Below are 17,925 nucleotides of genomic sequence, written 5' to 3' on the forward strand. Positions count from 1 at the left end.
CAAGTACTATTAAGACAGAACGAGATAATGGAGAAAAAACATATTGAAGGAAATGCATTTTAGAGATTTGTCTGCATTAGTAGGGAGAATTATCTTGTCAAAGGTATTGAAAACAGTTCTCAAAACCACTGTGTGCAAGGTCAAGATGGATACTGGAGAAAGGGAAAGCTTTTAGCAAGACTAGATTTTCCTGAAAAGAACTCCCATTTGCCTGAAAGAATAGCTTTCCCCTAAACTGTCTGGATTACCCTGTCTGGAAGCAGGTAAGTACAATGGTTTCTTGTGGAGGTAGATTAATTACTAAGTCTGGGGAAAAGAGGGCAAAATTCTGAACAAAGAATCTATGTCTATTCATGGAGATATGCATGACTAAGTTAATTAATATCCAATGACTGAAACTTCGGGACTCATGTTGCAAAGAAATGAACTACTGTAAACAGTGGGTAAGTGTACACCAAATGAAGAGGCAAGAAGGGACTGTGCAAGGAGCTTGCCAGAAGGCCTGGCACCTGAGCCTGTTAGGAAGCTCCACCATCAGGTGGCTGGGTTCATTTTGCAGCATATGAAACACAGAATTTGACCCAGCACCACTATTCTCCAGAGAACGCCTAAGATTTCACTGTGGACGGCAATAAGAAAGTAGGAATAACATGGCAGAAATGTACTTTTTAGGCAGCTCTGTTGAAAACATTTTTATAAATAAGGCGGGGAAAACCAGTAATTTTAATTTCCTTATCCCTAAGGATGACTCAAGACTCAAGACTCTGAAAATGGGAACCAAGAGTCCTTGCTTTAAGGATTGTTCTGCTGGTTTTGATAGATGACATGAAATGGGGAGCATGTGGGAAGTCCTGTTCCCAAGGTTCTAGAACTTATTTCTCTAGAGAAAATGATAAGTTAAATTATAAGGGTATATATACATTGGGGGGGGATTATGCTTGTGGGACACTCAAACCACTGGTGATCTATTTTTAGCCCCAGCAACTAAATCTTCCAGGTATGTTTCAAATACTTCTCAGAAGTGCAAGGAGAGCAAAGGCAAGAATAAATTTCAAATTCCCTATTCCTGCTGCTGACCTTCCGATCACAGTTTTAAAAATGAGTCTTTTCCCAGTTAGTCTACCCAAACTGAAAGACTTTCATTTCTCTGGTTTTATGCTTACTTACATTTTCTTTTATTTAAAGTACTTTCAACATTCTCACTACTGAGAATAAATCAAGGGTTAGTATTAAAACATTTTTTTTCTGAATTAAAGTCTGCTCCTTTTATTCTAAAGTAAAAAGAAGCCAGAAGAGAAAAGAGCAATCTGATTAGCTATATGGATCAGTATTTTATTAATATTGCTCAAAACATATAATCGTATCTCCGTTTGCGAAATAAATCTCTCATCTCGCACCCTAGAGAATCTGGGAACCATCCCTCCACCTTCGCTGAGCTTACAACCCTGTAAGGGAAACTCCTGGAAGCCACACAAACGAGATCAGTTGCGGCTCCTTCTACAACCATCCCATACACGACTGGGGGTGTGGGGTGCTGTGCCAGACTCCATAACCAAAGAGTTTGCATTTTAACATCCACGTGAGAGATATGAGAACCTGGATCCCTGCAAAGTAAAGAAGACTTGGAACTGAGATTCTCAAAAACAGCTCTGAGACTCGTAACAGGATGACAGCCTCAGTGAAAAGGTAGCGAAAACAATAAAACAGAACAAAATAAACTAGTGAACCAATGCAGAGTGATGACATGGAAGGATGTTTGGTTTCAGGTAGGTGGAGAGGGACGGCTGTCATCCTGAAAATGAGTGTCCACAGGGAATGTCTTCACACTTGGTTTAGGGTATGAAAGTAGATTTAGGACATTAAACTCTGATTAAGTTCCAGCCAATGCTTTTCCCAAGACACATGGTAAATAAAATAAACACAAAGCTATTTTGGGAGGACTTGCCCTAAACCTACATCCAGGAAAATTTAGCTGAAGATGAGTTCATAAAACAAAGTTAGAAAACATACAAAGAAACAATGCACTATGAGCATGAGCCAGAAGATAAACTAGAAAGATTGGAAACCTCTCTCTGCCAAAAGCATTTCAAATAATAGTGTTATATCAAACAGGTAAGAATAAGGAAAATCACTATTTTAAAAAGTGGGAAAGTTCACGTTACACAGTATATGCATTCAGGAAACTGTACAAAATGAATTTCTGGATGAGGAGTGGGGACTGTATTTCTGTAAGTTCTGAAACTCTTTTCGTCCTCACCGGGTATACACAGAAACCATAATACAAATTTCTAAGACTTCAAGAAATCATCCAATTAATGTAGATTTTTGCACATTTCATTACTGCAGTGATTGTGTGAATCAAGTAATCAAAAGTCTGGCCTATTTTTGAGGCTTTTCAGAGTAAAGATAAACAATTCTCATTATAGGGCTTGCTCTTCAACACCACAACATCCAGAAAAGCTGCATTTTGTTACAGTCAGAAATATGACCGAGAATAGCGGCATAATAGTGTTTTATAGCATCCCTAATGTCTGACTTTAATTACGGCTTTAAACAAGTATCTCTATACCAACTACTGTGTATTTTTATGCATCACACCTGTCAAAAGCAAATGGTTTCTGAAACCAGCTTTAAAATGTTTCATCCTCAGGTGAGGCAGTAAGAACTATTCTCAAAATCAACAAAGACTGACATCTAAACCAAACTGTTATGATTTAATAACCTCTCAAAGTAAACAAGGTACAGTAAATAAGTACAAATAAGATTGTACCCATTAAGCATATGACTTCAGGTGGATTTATCTAAAAGAAGGATAATTTAAATTTTCATTGTTAACATTTGTGGCTAATAACATTAAAAATACTTGTACAGAAATGAGAGAGTAAGGAACGTTTCTGGTAGCTTGTAATTTTTAAAAATGCTAGAGTTGCATGGGTGCTTGAGGTTCATTTGCTTTGGATTTTGAACATTGTAAGATATAAAGGGAAATTACAGAACTTCTAGTTCCTTTAAAACATTTATAGGTTAAAAAAATCATGAAAGTAGAAAAAAGACAAGACACTTTACTTCTCGACATTACTAACCTCTACCTCATCCCTAACCATGTAAAGACAGTTTTTTCTTTTCTAGTTACCCTCTGGTTTACAAATGAAGAATTTCTACTCTTTCACTAAGATGCTGGTGACTTAGATTACTAATTCTATGAGTATCTGCATTTCAGAATAAAATGTAGCACAAAATCTGGCTGTCCATTTATCCCTGGGCATTGCCTTGCAGTATCAGGCCACCTAAGTGACAAACTGCTTAAAAGAATGACTGTCATGGATGAGTGGCAGTAATGGCTTTGGTGCACAGTCTGGCTTTACGTATTTCAGTTCTGGTTTGTATCTTTGACTTGTAGTCCCTACAAATGCTTCGGGTTTCTTTCTTTTATTCTGATGTTTTGTTTTGTTTTAATTTGTCCTCAATAGCTTCTCCTATTTTTGGAAGTACCATGTCACTAATTGTTGAATGACAACTCATACGTGGGTAAATGAAACCAAACAGGGAAGCGTTAAACAAATTACTGTTCTCCAACAAACGAGTGTTCTTTGGGGGAAATCCTTAAGCCACACCAAAACCTAAGATTGTCTTTTTCAGAGTGACTGAGAAAAAAGCCCCAACTCGTCACCCCACCATGGAAGAAAGTTCCCAAAATAGTGATGCCAGTGAAGGCCAGTCTGCTGAAGAAATGGGTGATTTACAAACATTTCTGATAAATTTCTCCCTGCCCTAACTGCCTTACAGTGTTTGCTTCTCCGCTCTGGTTCACCACGTTGCAGTAGATGCTCTACTGTTCTAAGGAACCAGAAACCTTCCACAGATACTCATGAAGAAACTGCCTCAAGACTTGAGATGGATGTGAAAGCCACCTCTTAAAAGTAGGGACCAGGTTTTTGATTTGTCAAGTTTCCCCATCAGGCAGCTCAAAACAGACAATAAACACCGAGGATCCTGGTGACTAACTCCTCCCCAGTGCCTCTCTAGATCAGCTGCTGGGGAGCACTCTGCTGTCAAATGGCGTAAGTTAACCTGCAAGGCAGGCAGACAGCGAATTGGACAGTTTAGGGCAATGGTGCAGAAGACCGGCTGTGCTGCCTCGTTAGAAGCCGTGTTCTCATGGGCTGCTGACTTTAGAATAGTTGATAAGTCTCCGGTAACTTTTGACTAAAATGATTAGTTCCCAAGATCCTAGGTGATGCTACATTAAAAAGAAATAATATTGAATTGGGAAGAATATACTTTGATAATATTTATGATAAAATAATAATGACAACTATAGAAGAAAATGAAACTTTTAAAAGAAAAAGTGGAAGAGCATTAAACTTAACTGACAGTTCATCAAAGCGGGCACTTTTTTTTCAGAACTAGTCATAAACCTCTGATATTGTGATTGCTATTTTCCTAAATTCAAGATTAAAGAGGTCTCCAACAGAGGAGTTCCTTTAAGATTAGGATTAACTGGGTTTTAAAATTCTGAGAAGACAGGATTAGGGACTATGGACCATGCAGGTTTTGACTGGTTTCCAGCCCCAAAGCAACAAAATTAACCACTGAGGAACTGATTCATATGAATGAGGCAAAAACTAAACAAACAAAAACAAAAAGCACATGTATAGTGACATATACCTTGGAGGCATTTTGTATATTTGAAATTTCATTTGCATTTTTAGACAATGGAGTAACTCTTTTGCAGGCTGCACTAAAACATACACACACCACTGAAGAAATCAGACTAGGAATTTCAGCATTCATTTGATGTTTCTGGAAGTCAAGGAAAGTAGCCAATTAAAAAATAACTCAAAGACTCTTCTTTTTCACGTTCAGCAAGCATATGATAATTAATGGCAGAACAGCTTACCTAGGACAGGGCTCTTCCTTGAACTTAAGTTCTGAGAATCCACAATCTCTTCTGTTTGCCCATCTGCTTCTACCTCTGTTTTGTTCTGAATCTCATTTGCATCTTCACTAAGGCAAGTTCTTACGCTCTCTTCCTCTTCTGAGACTCTCTGGACTGTGGTGGCAGCACCAGCAGTACTAACATGAGTGGCGGCAGCAGGAACAGTGACTGGTGTGGGGGGAGGAGAGGCGGGAGGAGTTGGAGGAGATGCAGCAAAGGAAGGAACTGGGGAAGGGGCAATGGGAGCGGAAACACACTCCACTTTCATTTCTTCTGGGGGATTTTCCAGAATCTCCAATTCAAGAGTCAATGGCAACACCTCCTGTTTCACTAATTCCACAATGCTCTCCGTGGCTGGTAGTTTTTCACTAACTCCATTCATTTCATTAATTAGGTTAGTACTAGAAATCAGTGGAATATCTTTAGGTGCTACACTACAAGATTTCTTGCATATATCATCATCAATAACATCTGTCTGCAAAGGATCTGGCGTTTCTTTGCAAGACGTTGGGCTGGGAAGAGGAATTGCGTCTTCTTTTATGGAGGAGAGTTCACATCTGTCATCTAGAGCAGTGGTGAATACCGGCTGGCTACTAAGAGCAGCAGAGATGGGGGAAGCAATCGTACTTCGAGCAATCGGAGAAACAGCGGTCGGTGATGGAGGAAGAGGAAGCTCTGGTATGGATTCTGCTGCAGCAGTCTCAGACATCGGGCCCACGTGTTCCTTCTTCTCTCCACTAAGGACTAGCCTAAGCACTGGGGAAGGAGACTTTAACACTGGATCTGGTTTTGGCTTCTCCTCTGGGGAAAAAAAAGAAGAGTTTTAAGAGTAATTCCAGGATCAGAAATTACACTGCATTATTTTGGACCAATTCTTGTAATCTCTTACCCTACATCATGGGCAGCAGCAGAAGAGAGACCAAAATATTAGATGCCATCTGCCACTTCAAAAGCATTGTCATATTTTCTTTTCTAGTTACATCTACTATTACTTTGTCTCCAATACATATAAGGTTTATTTTGGAGAGAAAGAATCACTTCACCAAATGATTATGCCAAGAATATAGTGGAAACGCTTATCAAAACTGAGGCTAAACCATTATTGGGATAGGAGTGGGATTTTTCTTTAAGGTAGAGATACCTTCATTTCCACTATATCTTGTTCCCCGTAGAAATTTTTCCTACCAAGGATACACTACAGTGGCAGGATGGTTCAAGGCCAAATAATTGGAGATTAAATTATTACACACTGATATTTTTTCCTCTATAATTTCTACATTTGGGGGAACTTTTGTAAAGGACATGTATTACAAAAACTATGTTTTAAAAAAAGATACCATGGTGTCATTTATCATCAATGAACTTTATTATCTATCAGTGATATCAAGTTCCTGAACATAAAAATTCATTTAGAAATTAATTTAACTCTCACTTTTCAAGAGGCATGTAACCAGAAATAATGTTGAAGTTATAAAAATAGAAATTTATCAGGGTGGCTGGATGGCACAGTTGGTTACAGCACGAGCTCTCAACAAGGTTGCTGGTTCAATTCCTGCGTGGGATGGTGGGCTGCATCCCCTACCACTAAGATTGAAAACGGTGACTGGACTTGGAGCTGAGCTGCGCCCTCCACAACGAGCCTGAAGGACAACTACTTGGAGCTGATGGGCCCTGGAAAAACATACTGTTTCCCAATATTCCCCAATAAAATTTATTAAAAAATAAATAAAAGGAAATTTATCTTGTGTCTTCATTGTAAAAAAACAATTTCTTTACAGAGAAAATAAAGTTAATATTCAAATAATCAAGCTCAATAAAAAAGAACACAACATATATGTCTGAAATATTTGAGAATAATATATAAAATGTGTGCCTGTGTATAGACACAGAAAGAATGAGAGCGAGAGAGATAAATTGATAATCATAATAAAGATACCAGAAAAAAGGAACTCTAATTCATGAAAATCTCCATATTTTAAAATTCCAGGTAAACTGATATCTGATTCATCTCTGGGGGGATGAAACCAAAGGAGATTCAATTTAGACTGGTTTCTAGCCTTGTGCTTCCTTAGCACAATAAACAGGCTCCAGTAGAAAACCAGACGTTCGTGAGTATGTTCATCAAATGCAAACAAAAATTTGAAGCACTACTAAAAGACAATCTAAACCAAAAAAGACTTTACTTTCTCTGCCAGAAATCTTTAGGCATCACTGAAAATGAGTCTTCACAGTAAACTGTAGTCAACAATGTCAAAGAAAATATGCTCTATTAATCAGATAAACAGATGGTAAATATTAGCATCTGTTAATTCATTCACTGCAACTAACTTTTACTGGCCTTAAAATTCACTTTAATTTACGGGAGTAAAGGCCGGTGCTTCTTAAATTGAATTGTGCCTACTTACTGTAGTGGAGAAATAAATAAGATCAATAGACTCTGACTGCCAAATCCTTCAGACTAAGTTGCCAGGGAAAGAGACAAAAATATTTCAAAGAAATATGTCTATTATATGTATATGTGACATATACATAATAAGTAAATATTTATTAAAATATCTGATGTAACTAATTTCCAACTCAATGGAGTAACCGCTACGTGGGTCACTCAGATTACATGATACCACTACGCGAAAGCACAGCAGAATAACACTCTTTAAGACCACTGAATGAAACCTAGATGCAGTAAATTAAACAGTAGAAAATAATAATCCTCGCATTAACAATCTAATGAGAGTAGGTTGATTCAATTATTAATTTCAGGAAATAAAATTTCTGACACTAAAAATAATCAAACAAAAGGAGATCTAGGACTGAAACTTCTGTATACTCTTGAGAAAAATGTAACATTAATGAAGAAAATTTGAAACAAAAAAGTTAATTATTTTAACAGCTCCTCATTCTGAAATAAAAATCATTTAATTCATTCATTAAAGCTTTAATACAGAAAGCTGACAAGTATAATACAGTAGATCTAATTAAAGAACATTGATTTCTATATCTTTAAGAACTTTTGTTATTAAGATTATGCTTTGCAGAGCCATGGTGGCTTGAAATCTAATATGCTGCATTAAAAATGTTTATAACATTTGGCCATCTTTACGAACTTGTGGGAATTCCATTTTTAAGAATTTTTTCTAAGGAAATGATCATCCAAGAATGAGCACAAACAGAGGTCTGGAATATTTAAGGCAACACTATAATCGCAAAAATAAAAAAAAAATAAAAAAAAGGAAACAGACGAAATGTTAACAATGGGGGATTTATTAAAGAAATGATGGTCTGGCCAATCATTTAAAATAGGCTTTTAAAAGAGCATTTAAGGACATGGAAAGTTGTTTATAATAAAAGATATGCTTTTTAAAAAGCAGGGCACAAAGCTGTGTGTAAAACATAAACCTAATTCGGTAACTTAAAAAAATATATAATATTAACATATATGCATATGAGCAAGTCTGGATAATGAGATAGTTTTTCTTTCTTTTTATCTGTAGTCAATATAATGAATGACACATAGGAAGGAAGGAAGAAATAAAACGCTCCCTTTTATTCTCATATCGCCGTGGAACCAAGTGCCTAGACAGGAGCTTTTGGTGGTCATGAGCCTCACGCGGCTGACAGGGTGCTGCTGTCATCTAATGGGCAGAGACCAGGAATACCAAGCATCCTGAAATTTGAGGGACAGTATCATTTGACAGAGAAGAGCCTGTCCTAAATGCCAGAAGAGCCCCAATGAGCTACTTTGCTATAAAAGATTGAATTACAACAGAATACCATTCACTGAATACCTACTCTACACCAAGTGCTTTCAAAAGGCACTAAGACTAAGGCAAAAATAACTTTTATTTGTATTTAATTATCCACGCCATATTCTCAATACACTAGGCTGAATGCACGCCCTCAAAAACATCGAACAAAAATCATTTAAGCCCCCTGCCTTTCCACCATTAATACCAGCTGAAAATTTAAATTCATTCAACAGTCTTTCTCTCTACAAACCAAGCTGAGGTCTTCTCCTGTGTCTTTATAAACTACCCAACAAATGGGACATAGCTTATTTGTGTAGAAACTTGGTCTTCATGTAACCATTCTAGCTGTTCATACCAAACACTCTAAGAAAACCAGAAGCTTAATAATGGCAGCTAGCATTTATTAAATAAGCACTTATTATGTGCCAGGAACTGGGTCAAATACCATGTGTACACAGTGTCCTTTAATTCTTAAAACCACTATTGGGGTAGAAACTATTATGTTCCTATTTCACAGACGGGGAAACTGAGTTTTAGAAATAAGGTCATATAACTAGCAAGTGCTGGAACCTGTAAGTGATTTTCAAATCTCACATTCTTCCAATTTAGAAAATGAAAAAGGCTTATGAAAAAGGAGTTTTTAGCTGAATTAAGCTGGTGGGAGACTTTGGGGCTAACACAGGATTCTGTTATCTAGTGCAAACCCTCAGAAATGACATTTCCATTGGAGAAAAAAACCAATCTGATGGTGGAATAGACAATCTATTGATTCTGGGGTAATATAGCAGTCTTTGAAAATAGTGTATTTTGTATCCTACTTTAATTTCAAAAGAAATCTACAATAAGAAAAAAATGTAAAATTTCTTAACAAAAATTTTTTTCTGAAAAATGGTGAACCCTATCTAATGTTATCTGAATTTCATACATTTGGTTAAAAAACAAACAAAGAAACACTCCTCTGAGAACTATTCTATATACTGTCAAGCTATGGGTAGAATTACAAACAGAAAATTAGAATTACTACTGAGTTTTCTGGAGGACCGTTGGTACCAAGAGGAAGACAGCAGTAGTTCCAAAGAATTTCTTATAAGCTCTATGAAATATACTTAAAATGAAAGTTTTTCTTTTCATCAAGGTTACCTGAAATATTTTCCAATTCACCTACATCTATACCATGCATCAATTTAAAGTGTTGATTTTATTATTCAAATTTCCACTAAGCATAAAAAACCGAGAGGAAACTAAGACTTCTGCATTCTTCCTTCTGGAAATCAAGGCCTATATATGACAAAATGCAGGTGTCTAATAATCTAAAGTTCTTAGCAGGTCAGAGTTATCATTATCTGGGAATATGTGAATTCTTTATTGTGGCCCAGCTATAGGGAGAGTCTGCATAGAGGATATATTTTAAGGCCTCTTTGCATGGTAAGTATTCAATATGTTTAGTGTAATTCTAACCAGCAAAAGGATTATAACTGCAAAAGTCATGAAGTTTTGAAGGGAATACCCTGAAAATTATTCTCTACTCAGACTGAAAACATTCTGAATTTTGACTCAAAACTGCTTTATCATTGGGGGTAGGAAGTGCTCTTCCACAATACCTATGATTTACCCTTCTGTAAGCTGAATGACTTTTAATAGTACAACATTTAGCTTTCCGCATGTATGCGTCTCTAACTCTGAACAATGCTGAAAGAAGTATTTGACAGTGGCAACTTTTAGAAGCATGCCAGGTTAGGATTCGTTATCCATCTTTTAGCCTAAAGCTATCTTGTAAAACGAATGCAATATAGGACGGACTTGTATCTGTTCAAATTTACTAGCTCCTCAATAAGCAAGGGAAAAAATTACAATTATATCATCTTTGTATCCTACAAACAACACTGAAATTAAAAATTAGAACTTTATAAGTGTGATTAACTTGCCGTCCTGTAAAAATCCAATATTAAATACCTCCACTTTGATTATGTGCCAATTCCTAAATGCTTTTTAAAAAATAATTTTTAGAAAGTGTATCTATTAACATAGATTATTAAGAGATTTAAAGGAATGAATAATTCAAGAAAACAGAAAACAAATACAATTTCCATTCATTCTCAGAATGACCAAACATGAACAAAGCATGCTGAAAGTCACTTGCTTCCCCCTGTGCCTAGTGAGAACTGTTTCGCAATTTTAGCTAAAGTCAACCTAAATCCAATCAGACAGGAAAGAGAGCCTACGATATCCCACTTTCTGGCATGAGATTTTCCTTAACATTTTCTATTATAACCCAAAAGGATTTCTTTATTTCAACACACATTTGGCACTTCACGGTCAAAGTCAATAGGAGTAGAGACCTTTGTGATTAGTGATTCCTGCATCACTAATAAAGGCTACAATTTACTAAGCACTTTTCATGTGCTAGCCATGTCCCCACAACAACCGTGTGAGGCAGGTCTCCTTTATTCCATTCTGCAAGTGAAGAGATTAAGATACACAGCATAATGACTCATCAAGACCAAATAGCTATTGCATGATGGAGTCAGGATTGGAACTCAGTACTATCTCCACCTGAGGCCACAGAAGCCACCCTTGTAAGAAGAAATATTTCAGGTTTTTAAAAATACCAAGAAACACAGGAACATGTTGAGTATATAAATAAAACTGTGTTGTTCCTGTAAAGCAGTAGACACTTTGATTTATTCCCCCCAACCTTGTTACACAAAAAACAAAAAACAGCTTAAGGCACCTAAGCTTTTATCTATAGATATATCTCGACAGTGAGGCATTAATAAAATGTAGGAAAAATTTTACTTTACTTTCCTAGATGTTGAACACTTTGATTTTCCATCTCGAAGACTTGTTTAAAAGTGGGTCATCTAAATAATCCTCAGATGTTTTTCACTCTTACTCTTAAATGCTAAGGGTAATGTATTAAGGAAAAAAGAGACTAAAGAGAAGAGGGAGGAAAACAGTCATACACAAACCTTGCTTCTGGTCGCTAGCTGCAGTGACAGGGGTGCTGGCAGCAAGATGAGCGCTCTCCACAGTCCCATAAACCACTGGGCTGTGCTCGGGGACCTGGCTGGGCAGCTGCTGGGATTTGAAGTACAAAACAGGGTGATAATGAGCGTGCGAACATAAAAACTAGCAACATGGAACCCAAGCAAGTGGGGAAGACAGAGTGGGGTAAGAAAATTTAAAAAAAGAAAAGCAAGGAAAAAATATATAGGCCAATTTAATAAATTCAAAAAGTACATGGGAAGACGGGGAGAAAAGGAAAGAGGCGGCAGGAAAGGGGAAGGAAAAGAGATGATTACTATTAACCACAGCAAGAGAAGACAGCACAACAATCATTAGTACAATGCATTCTCCAGAGTTCCATCTAAGGAGGAACAGACTTGCAACCAACAACAGATGTCACATCGGAGAGGGAGTAACATCCTCCCACTCAAAGACCAAAGGGATTTGGTCAACTTCACTTATAAACTACGTACCTAGCAAAGCAGTTCATCTGCCAAAAGCAGGATAAACAAAACATGATGGGTTTTAAAATTAGTTACTGATTCAAGAAAATAATAGTGAAGGGTGATCCTTGTCATTTGTCCATATAATCACACAGGTGAGATGCAACTTGCAAAGTCTCTAAAGGCACTTTCAACTTAAAATGTGTTTAGATTCTGAGTCAACAATGGTAACTTTACAGACTTAGATATCTATAAAGTATTTGGCTCTTCAGAGCTTAGAGAAAACTTTCCTTTTCACGCAGTTAGTATACTGAAATAAAAAATGTTCATCAAATCCTAGTAGATAGAATAGGTTGAAAAATTGCAGCTATTGTTCAACTTAGAGGGAATTAGAATTACACAAGAAAGAACAAGAACATTCATTCTACATCACATTCCAGGCAGATATTTGTTGTGGATTTGAGGGATACACAAAAGCCACAAAATGAAGCAGTGTCTCTCCTCGGAGATCTAAGGTCATTTTTTGGATAGCTATAGTTTCCTGTATTGAATCTGTCAGTGTTATCAGAGCAGAGCTCCCCGCACAATTCTGATTTTGTTTTTGTTTGGGGGTTCTTCTTGGAGGGGAGGGGGAAATTAAGGTGTGGATGATTCTGGGTGGATATGGCCACTTGAAAGTGGGAGTTAATAAAAAATATTTTCAAGTCAGTAAATCTCCTGTAAACTGGGACTATAAAATGGAACATATCAGTTTAGACATATCATTTATCATGTTATTTAAGTAACAATGCTTTTCAGAATGTACAATATGCAATTTATATCAGACTATATATAGATTATAAAGGTAGGAATGGGAGAAATACCATTGTTTCACCTGTTCATTAGCTGATGAAAGTGCTCATGTTCCACAATTACTTCTAAATGAACACTACTAGAATTATATTTCCATTTATAAAAAATGAAGTTACTGTTTTCACTTTGAATTGTGGCCAAATAAACAAACAGTGCTGCCACGATTACTCTTACTTTGAATCCTTAGTTGAAGTGGGAAAAAAAATTGTATTACTAAAATTCAAAAATTAAAAAGCCTTCATAGCTATAAATGAAAACATGGACTCAGTTCATGGCTGAAAATAGCTCCAAAACAATGGGAAAATTGTTACTTAGTATTTATTAAATAGTTATTCACATATCCCAGGAAAAATTTGTAAAGTATGTCATTTACCTAAAAGGAAGAAAATATTAACTCCTCCAATTGCCTAGGAAATTAATAACCAAAAAAAAAAATGGGTAACTGCTAAAAGTAGGTCATTAAAATGACATCTATAGATAAGGTGAAATGTTTAAGACAGTAAAAAAGGCGACTGACGCCTATAAATATGCATAGATCAGAGAATTTTTCAATCTAAGATTAAAATACCTTCAATCACATTAAAGAGACAACGGTATATTTTTAAATTAACAAAGCCCTAGGAAGATTTTATGTATAAAGCATTTATAAGAAAAGAATGACAAAACATGGTTAAATCATAACTCCAAATCCAAGCTCCAAATCCAAGTATCCAGGACATACAGCCACAAAATGCTAGGAAACTACTTTTCAGTTTCCTCAGCTGTAAAATGATAAAGAACTAAAGATCCTTTCAGCTTTAACACTCTCTAAGCCTCTGACAGTATCAAGAAAATGATAGTAACATAGTAACATACTATGTAATCCAATACTCTTGTTTCAGATTCTTTTTAATTTAGGATAATCTCAAATTTTAGATTAAAAGCTCTAATTTCAACTCTTCTCTTCTAAAGAAATAACTATAAACAGTCATGGTTTATGTTATCTAATTGATACATCAGAAAAATCAAGAAACACTGGCTATTTTGACTCAAAACATCACATCCAATGCTGTATGAATTTCGTCCCTCTCAGGAAAGAAAGTTTTTGGGTAGCTAGAGAACTCAGGTACGTGATCTATATTGCTGAGGATATTTTAAGGGATTTCAAAATCACTGCACTTCTGTCACTTTCACTATTGGGGGAAATAACAATTTATAAAAATAATTCTGGAATGGCAATTAGCAGCAAAATATAAAATAATTCAATAAAGATGACCTGGAAGTCAGAGTTAAAAGGTTAGGGTTGGTCTGGCAACTGCACATTGTTGCAATAGTTCATACTTTATGCCAAGGCCTCCATCCTAAAATTTTCAAAATCAAGGCTCTGAATAGCAGAAGAAAAAAAAGTTCTCAATTTTCAGCCACAGTGATAATGGAGCTTAAAGTATAGGAAGATATTAGATATCTGATAGCATCCAAGAAGTGAATTCCCTTTATAAATTCTACTCGAGAATCTATTCTGTTGGAAGATTTATATATTAAATTTAAAGAACTGACTTTAAGGGATAATGGTAGATTTGAGCCCAAATACTGCAAGAATTAATTTTTTTAAACAGAGTGTTTACCCATAGGTAAAACAGGCAACAAAAATCTTGTATTGTCCTAAATACTTCTTTGTACAATTTCAATTCATTTCTCCTCACACAGCCACATTGTTTCTAACCAGAAAGGAGTCACCTTCCTTTACTATCTATTTTAATCTTGTGTATGACAAGCTGCTTAAGTAAAGAGGGAAGTTAGATGCGGGTCAGCAAACCATGGCCCAAGGACCACATACCTGGTTTTGTACTGCCCGTGAGATTAAGAACTTTCTACATTTTAAAATAGTTGGTGGAAAAAAATAAAATGAACAGTATTTCTTTAAACATGAAAACTATAGGAAACTTAAAATTTTAGTGTCCATAAGTCAAGTTTTATTGAACAGCCACTGGCATCATTTATATGCTGCATATAGTGCTTTCACGCTACAATGGCAGAGTTGAGCAGTGGTGAAAGAAACTATGGCTGTAAAGCCAAAAATATTTACTATCTGGCCTTTTATGGAAAATGTGTGCTGACCCCTTATAATTGAGAGAGAGCCAGAGACTCCAAATAGTTATGCAAATATAAGCAAGATGCTGATGGAATTTGTTGTCGTCATAAGAGGCTATTTGAATGCTTCCCATTTCATCATTTTAGGTATACAGTTGACCCTCGGTATCACAGAGGATTGGTTCCAGGAGCCCTCATGCATACCTAACTCTGGAAATGCTCAAGTCCCTTTTATAAAATGACGTAGTATTTGCATGTAATCTATGCACATCCTATATACTTTAAACCATCTCTAGATCACTTATAATTACGTAGTGTAATGTAAATGCTATGCAAATAGTTGTTATACTATATTGTTTAGGGGATAACGACGAGGAAAAAAAAGTCTGTACATGTTCAGTACAGACACACCATCACAGGCCTAAACACATAGCACGTGTCAGCAACAATTAACACTTTTTCCTGAACATTCTGAACTCATGGTTGGTTGAATCTGCAGATGTGGAACCTGTGGATAGGAAAAGCTGACTGCAATTGATTTTTCAAAGTCTTATTCAATGACTTTTAAAATAATCCTTGTAACAAATACCTCATGTTTAATATATATGAATCCTGAGGATAAACAAGTACAGCCCCCATTGAGAAACATAAAGATTAAGAAGTAAAAAAATAAATAACACAGAAAAATAAAAACCCAAAATATGCTTCTTTAGTAAGTGGGAGACAATTCTCCCGCATTCATTCATTAGAAATGTGTGGGTGTTTACCCCTGGTGTTTACCATATACAAAACATTGAGAACCCACTGGTAACTACAACAAAAAAAATCCTTAGCTCCACGTAGCTGATATTCTATCAATGGAAACATAGTAAAGAATAAACCATATACATGTAATGGAATATTATTCAGCCATAAAAGAATGAAATCTTGCCATTTGTGACAACATGGATGGACCTTGAGGGCATTACGCTAAGTGAAATAAGTCAGACAGAAAAAGACAAACACCATATGATCTCACTTACATGAGGAATCATAAAAAGCAAACAAACAAAAACAAGCTCATAGACAGAGAATGAGCGGTGGTTGAGGGAGTAAGGGGCGGGCAAAATAGGTGATGGAGTCAAAAGGCACCAACTTCCAGTTATAAGCTGCAAAGATGTAATACACACCAGGTGACTACAGTTAATGACACTTTATTCAATACTTGGAAATTGCTACGATTAAATCTTAAAGGTTCTCATCATAAGAAAAAAAATTTGAAACTACGTATGGTAATGGATATTAACTACACTTGCAGTGATGACCATTTTGCAATATATAGAAAATGGCAAATTATTGTGCTGTATACCTGAAACGAATATATTATTGTATGTCAATTATGCTTCAATGAATAATTATTTTTGCTTCACATTTTAAAAAAAAGAATACAACATAAAATTAATCATTTAATTACAAAAGCTATAAATGCTATACTGGAGTAGTAAGAACGCAGAGGTAACGTATTCTGGGGTTCTGACTTTGTATGTGGATTTTTTAGGAAGCAACATTTAGGGTGAATTTCAAAAAATGTGAATGCAGGCATGTGGGAGGCATAAGGGAGGAAGTGTAGGAGAAAGTATTTCAGGCAAAAGAAACAGCACATAGGAAGGCTCTGAAAGGAAGAGTAATACATAATCAGCCAACTTGGGGGCGAGGGGGAGAGGAACACAGGAAGAGCTGGGGACCTCAGTGTGAAATGTACAGGCCATACCAAGGGTTTTGGGCTTTGTCCCCACAGCAGTGGGAGGCCCAGGGACAGGTTTAAGCAGCAATGGGACATAATCAGATTTATGTTTTAAAAGAGCCTTCTGACTACTGCACGGAGAATGAACTAGTTATAAGAACACAATATGTAACGTTACTGTAGTAGCCAAAGGGAAATAACTTTGGTGGTAATAAAGGGGGGACTGAATGAATTTTACTTAATATAGGAATAAAACTGACAGGACTTGGTAACTGATTACATAAGGTAGGGAGGGGATCAATGAGGGGGTAAAAAGATTAGATTTCTGGTTTATGTGTGCCAGTCACTGAAATAGGGAACACTGAAACATCAGGTTTGGGGAGTCAAAGGACGGGGGTGAGGAAGACCATGAACTCAAGTTTTGAATTGAACTCCCTGTGAAGACAGTGAGTGTAGAGATCAAGCAAAAAGTTGGACATGTGACCTGAAGCTCAGACAAGGATCCATTTTTCTATAACAATATACGGAACGACATAATCCACATCTCCTTTAATACAAGGGTAACAATGCACAATAAATAATGATCATAGTAATAATGGAACAGTAACAATAAATGCACTGAATTCTAAAGCTAGAATCACAGAATGTAAGGACTAGAGGAGGCATCAACCAATGGATCGTTTTTCTTTTCCTTTCTACAATTTCCCCAAGAAACTACCAGTGTAAAAAATCTTGAGTGACATGAACTTGTATTTCCAGCGGGGGTTTGGACATCTCAGGTTTGGACAAGTCTAAGTATTACTTTGTTTTCACCACTTTATCCTACGTTCTTGGTTGCTCTGAAACAAGAATCTTCTCTCTTCCACGGAAAGGCCCTTCACAGGCTAAACTGCTAACAAGCATCTATTGACTGCCTTCCTAAGTACCACGCATCCAACCAGGTGCTGGGAGAACAGTGCTGAAAAAGACATGGGGCTCCTTACGTTCATGGAGCGAACATTCTAGTGGTAGAGACAAACAACAAGCCTGAAAATAACCCCGTTTGTCAGACAGAAGTTAATGCTGTGAATAAAATTAAAGCAGGGAAAGGACAGAGCGAAAAGGGGTGTGAAGGTGCTACTCTATGGAGTAGTCAGAGACTGTATT

At 36.4% G+C, this 17,925-nt stretch overlaps 1 protein-coding gene across 50 annotated transcripts in view; it reads right to left on the minus strand.

Moving 5' to 3' along the window:
* EIF4G3 (eukaryotic translation initiation factor 4 gamma 3) overlaps positions 1–17,925 on the minus strand; it is a 280,890-nt gene that overhangs the window by 89,077 nt on the left and 173,888 nt on the right. For 19 of the 50 annotated variants that reach the window (XM_088790392.1, XM_088790391.1, XM_088790390.1 and 16 more), the window contains 2 exons: positions 11,655–11,763; positions 4,901–5,740 (listed from right to left, as the gene is read on the minus strand). In XM_088790392.1, the coding sequence (XP_088646518.1) occupies positions 4,901–5,740; positions 11,655–11,763 (949 nt within the window). Of the gene's footprint in view, positions 1–4,900; positions 5,741–11,654; positions 11,815–17,925 lie in introns of all 50 variants that reach the window. The other 31 variants (XM_088790388.1, XM_088790368.1, XM_088790362.1 and 28 more) reach the window with 2 other exon arrangements.

The sequence above is a fragment of the Rhinolophus sinicus genome, chromosome 14, assembly GCF_057876585.1.
Source record: "Rhinolophus sinicus isolate RSI-liver-muscle chromosome 14, RSI-T2T, whole genome shotgun sequence".
In the NCBI taxonomy this organism is placed as follows: Eukaryota; Metazoa; Chordata; class Mammalia; order Chiroptera; family Rhinolophidae; genus Rhinolophus; species Rhinolophus sinicus.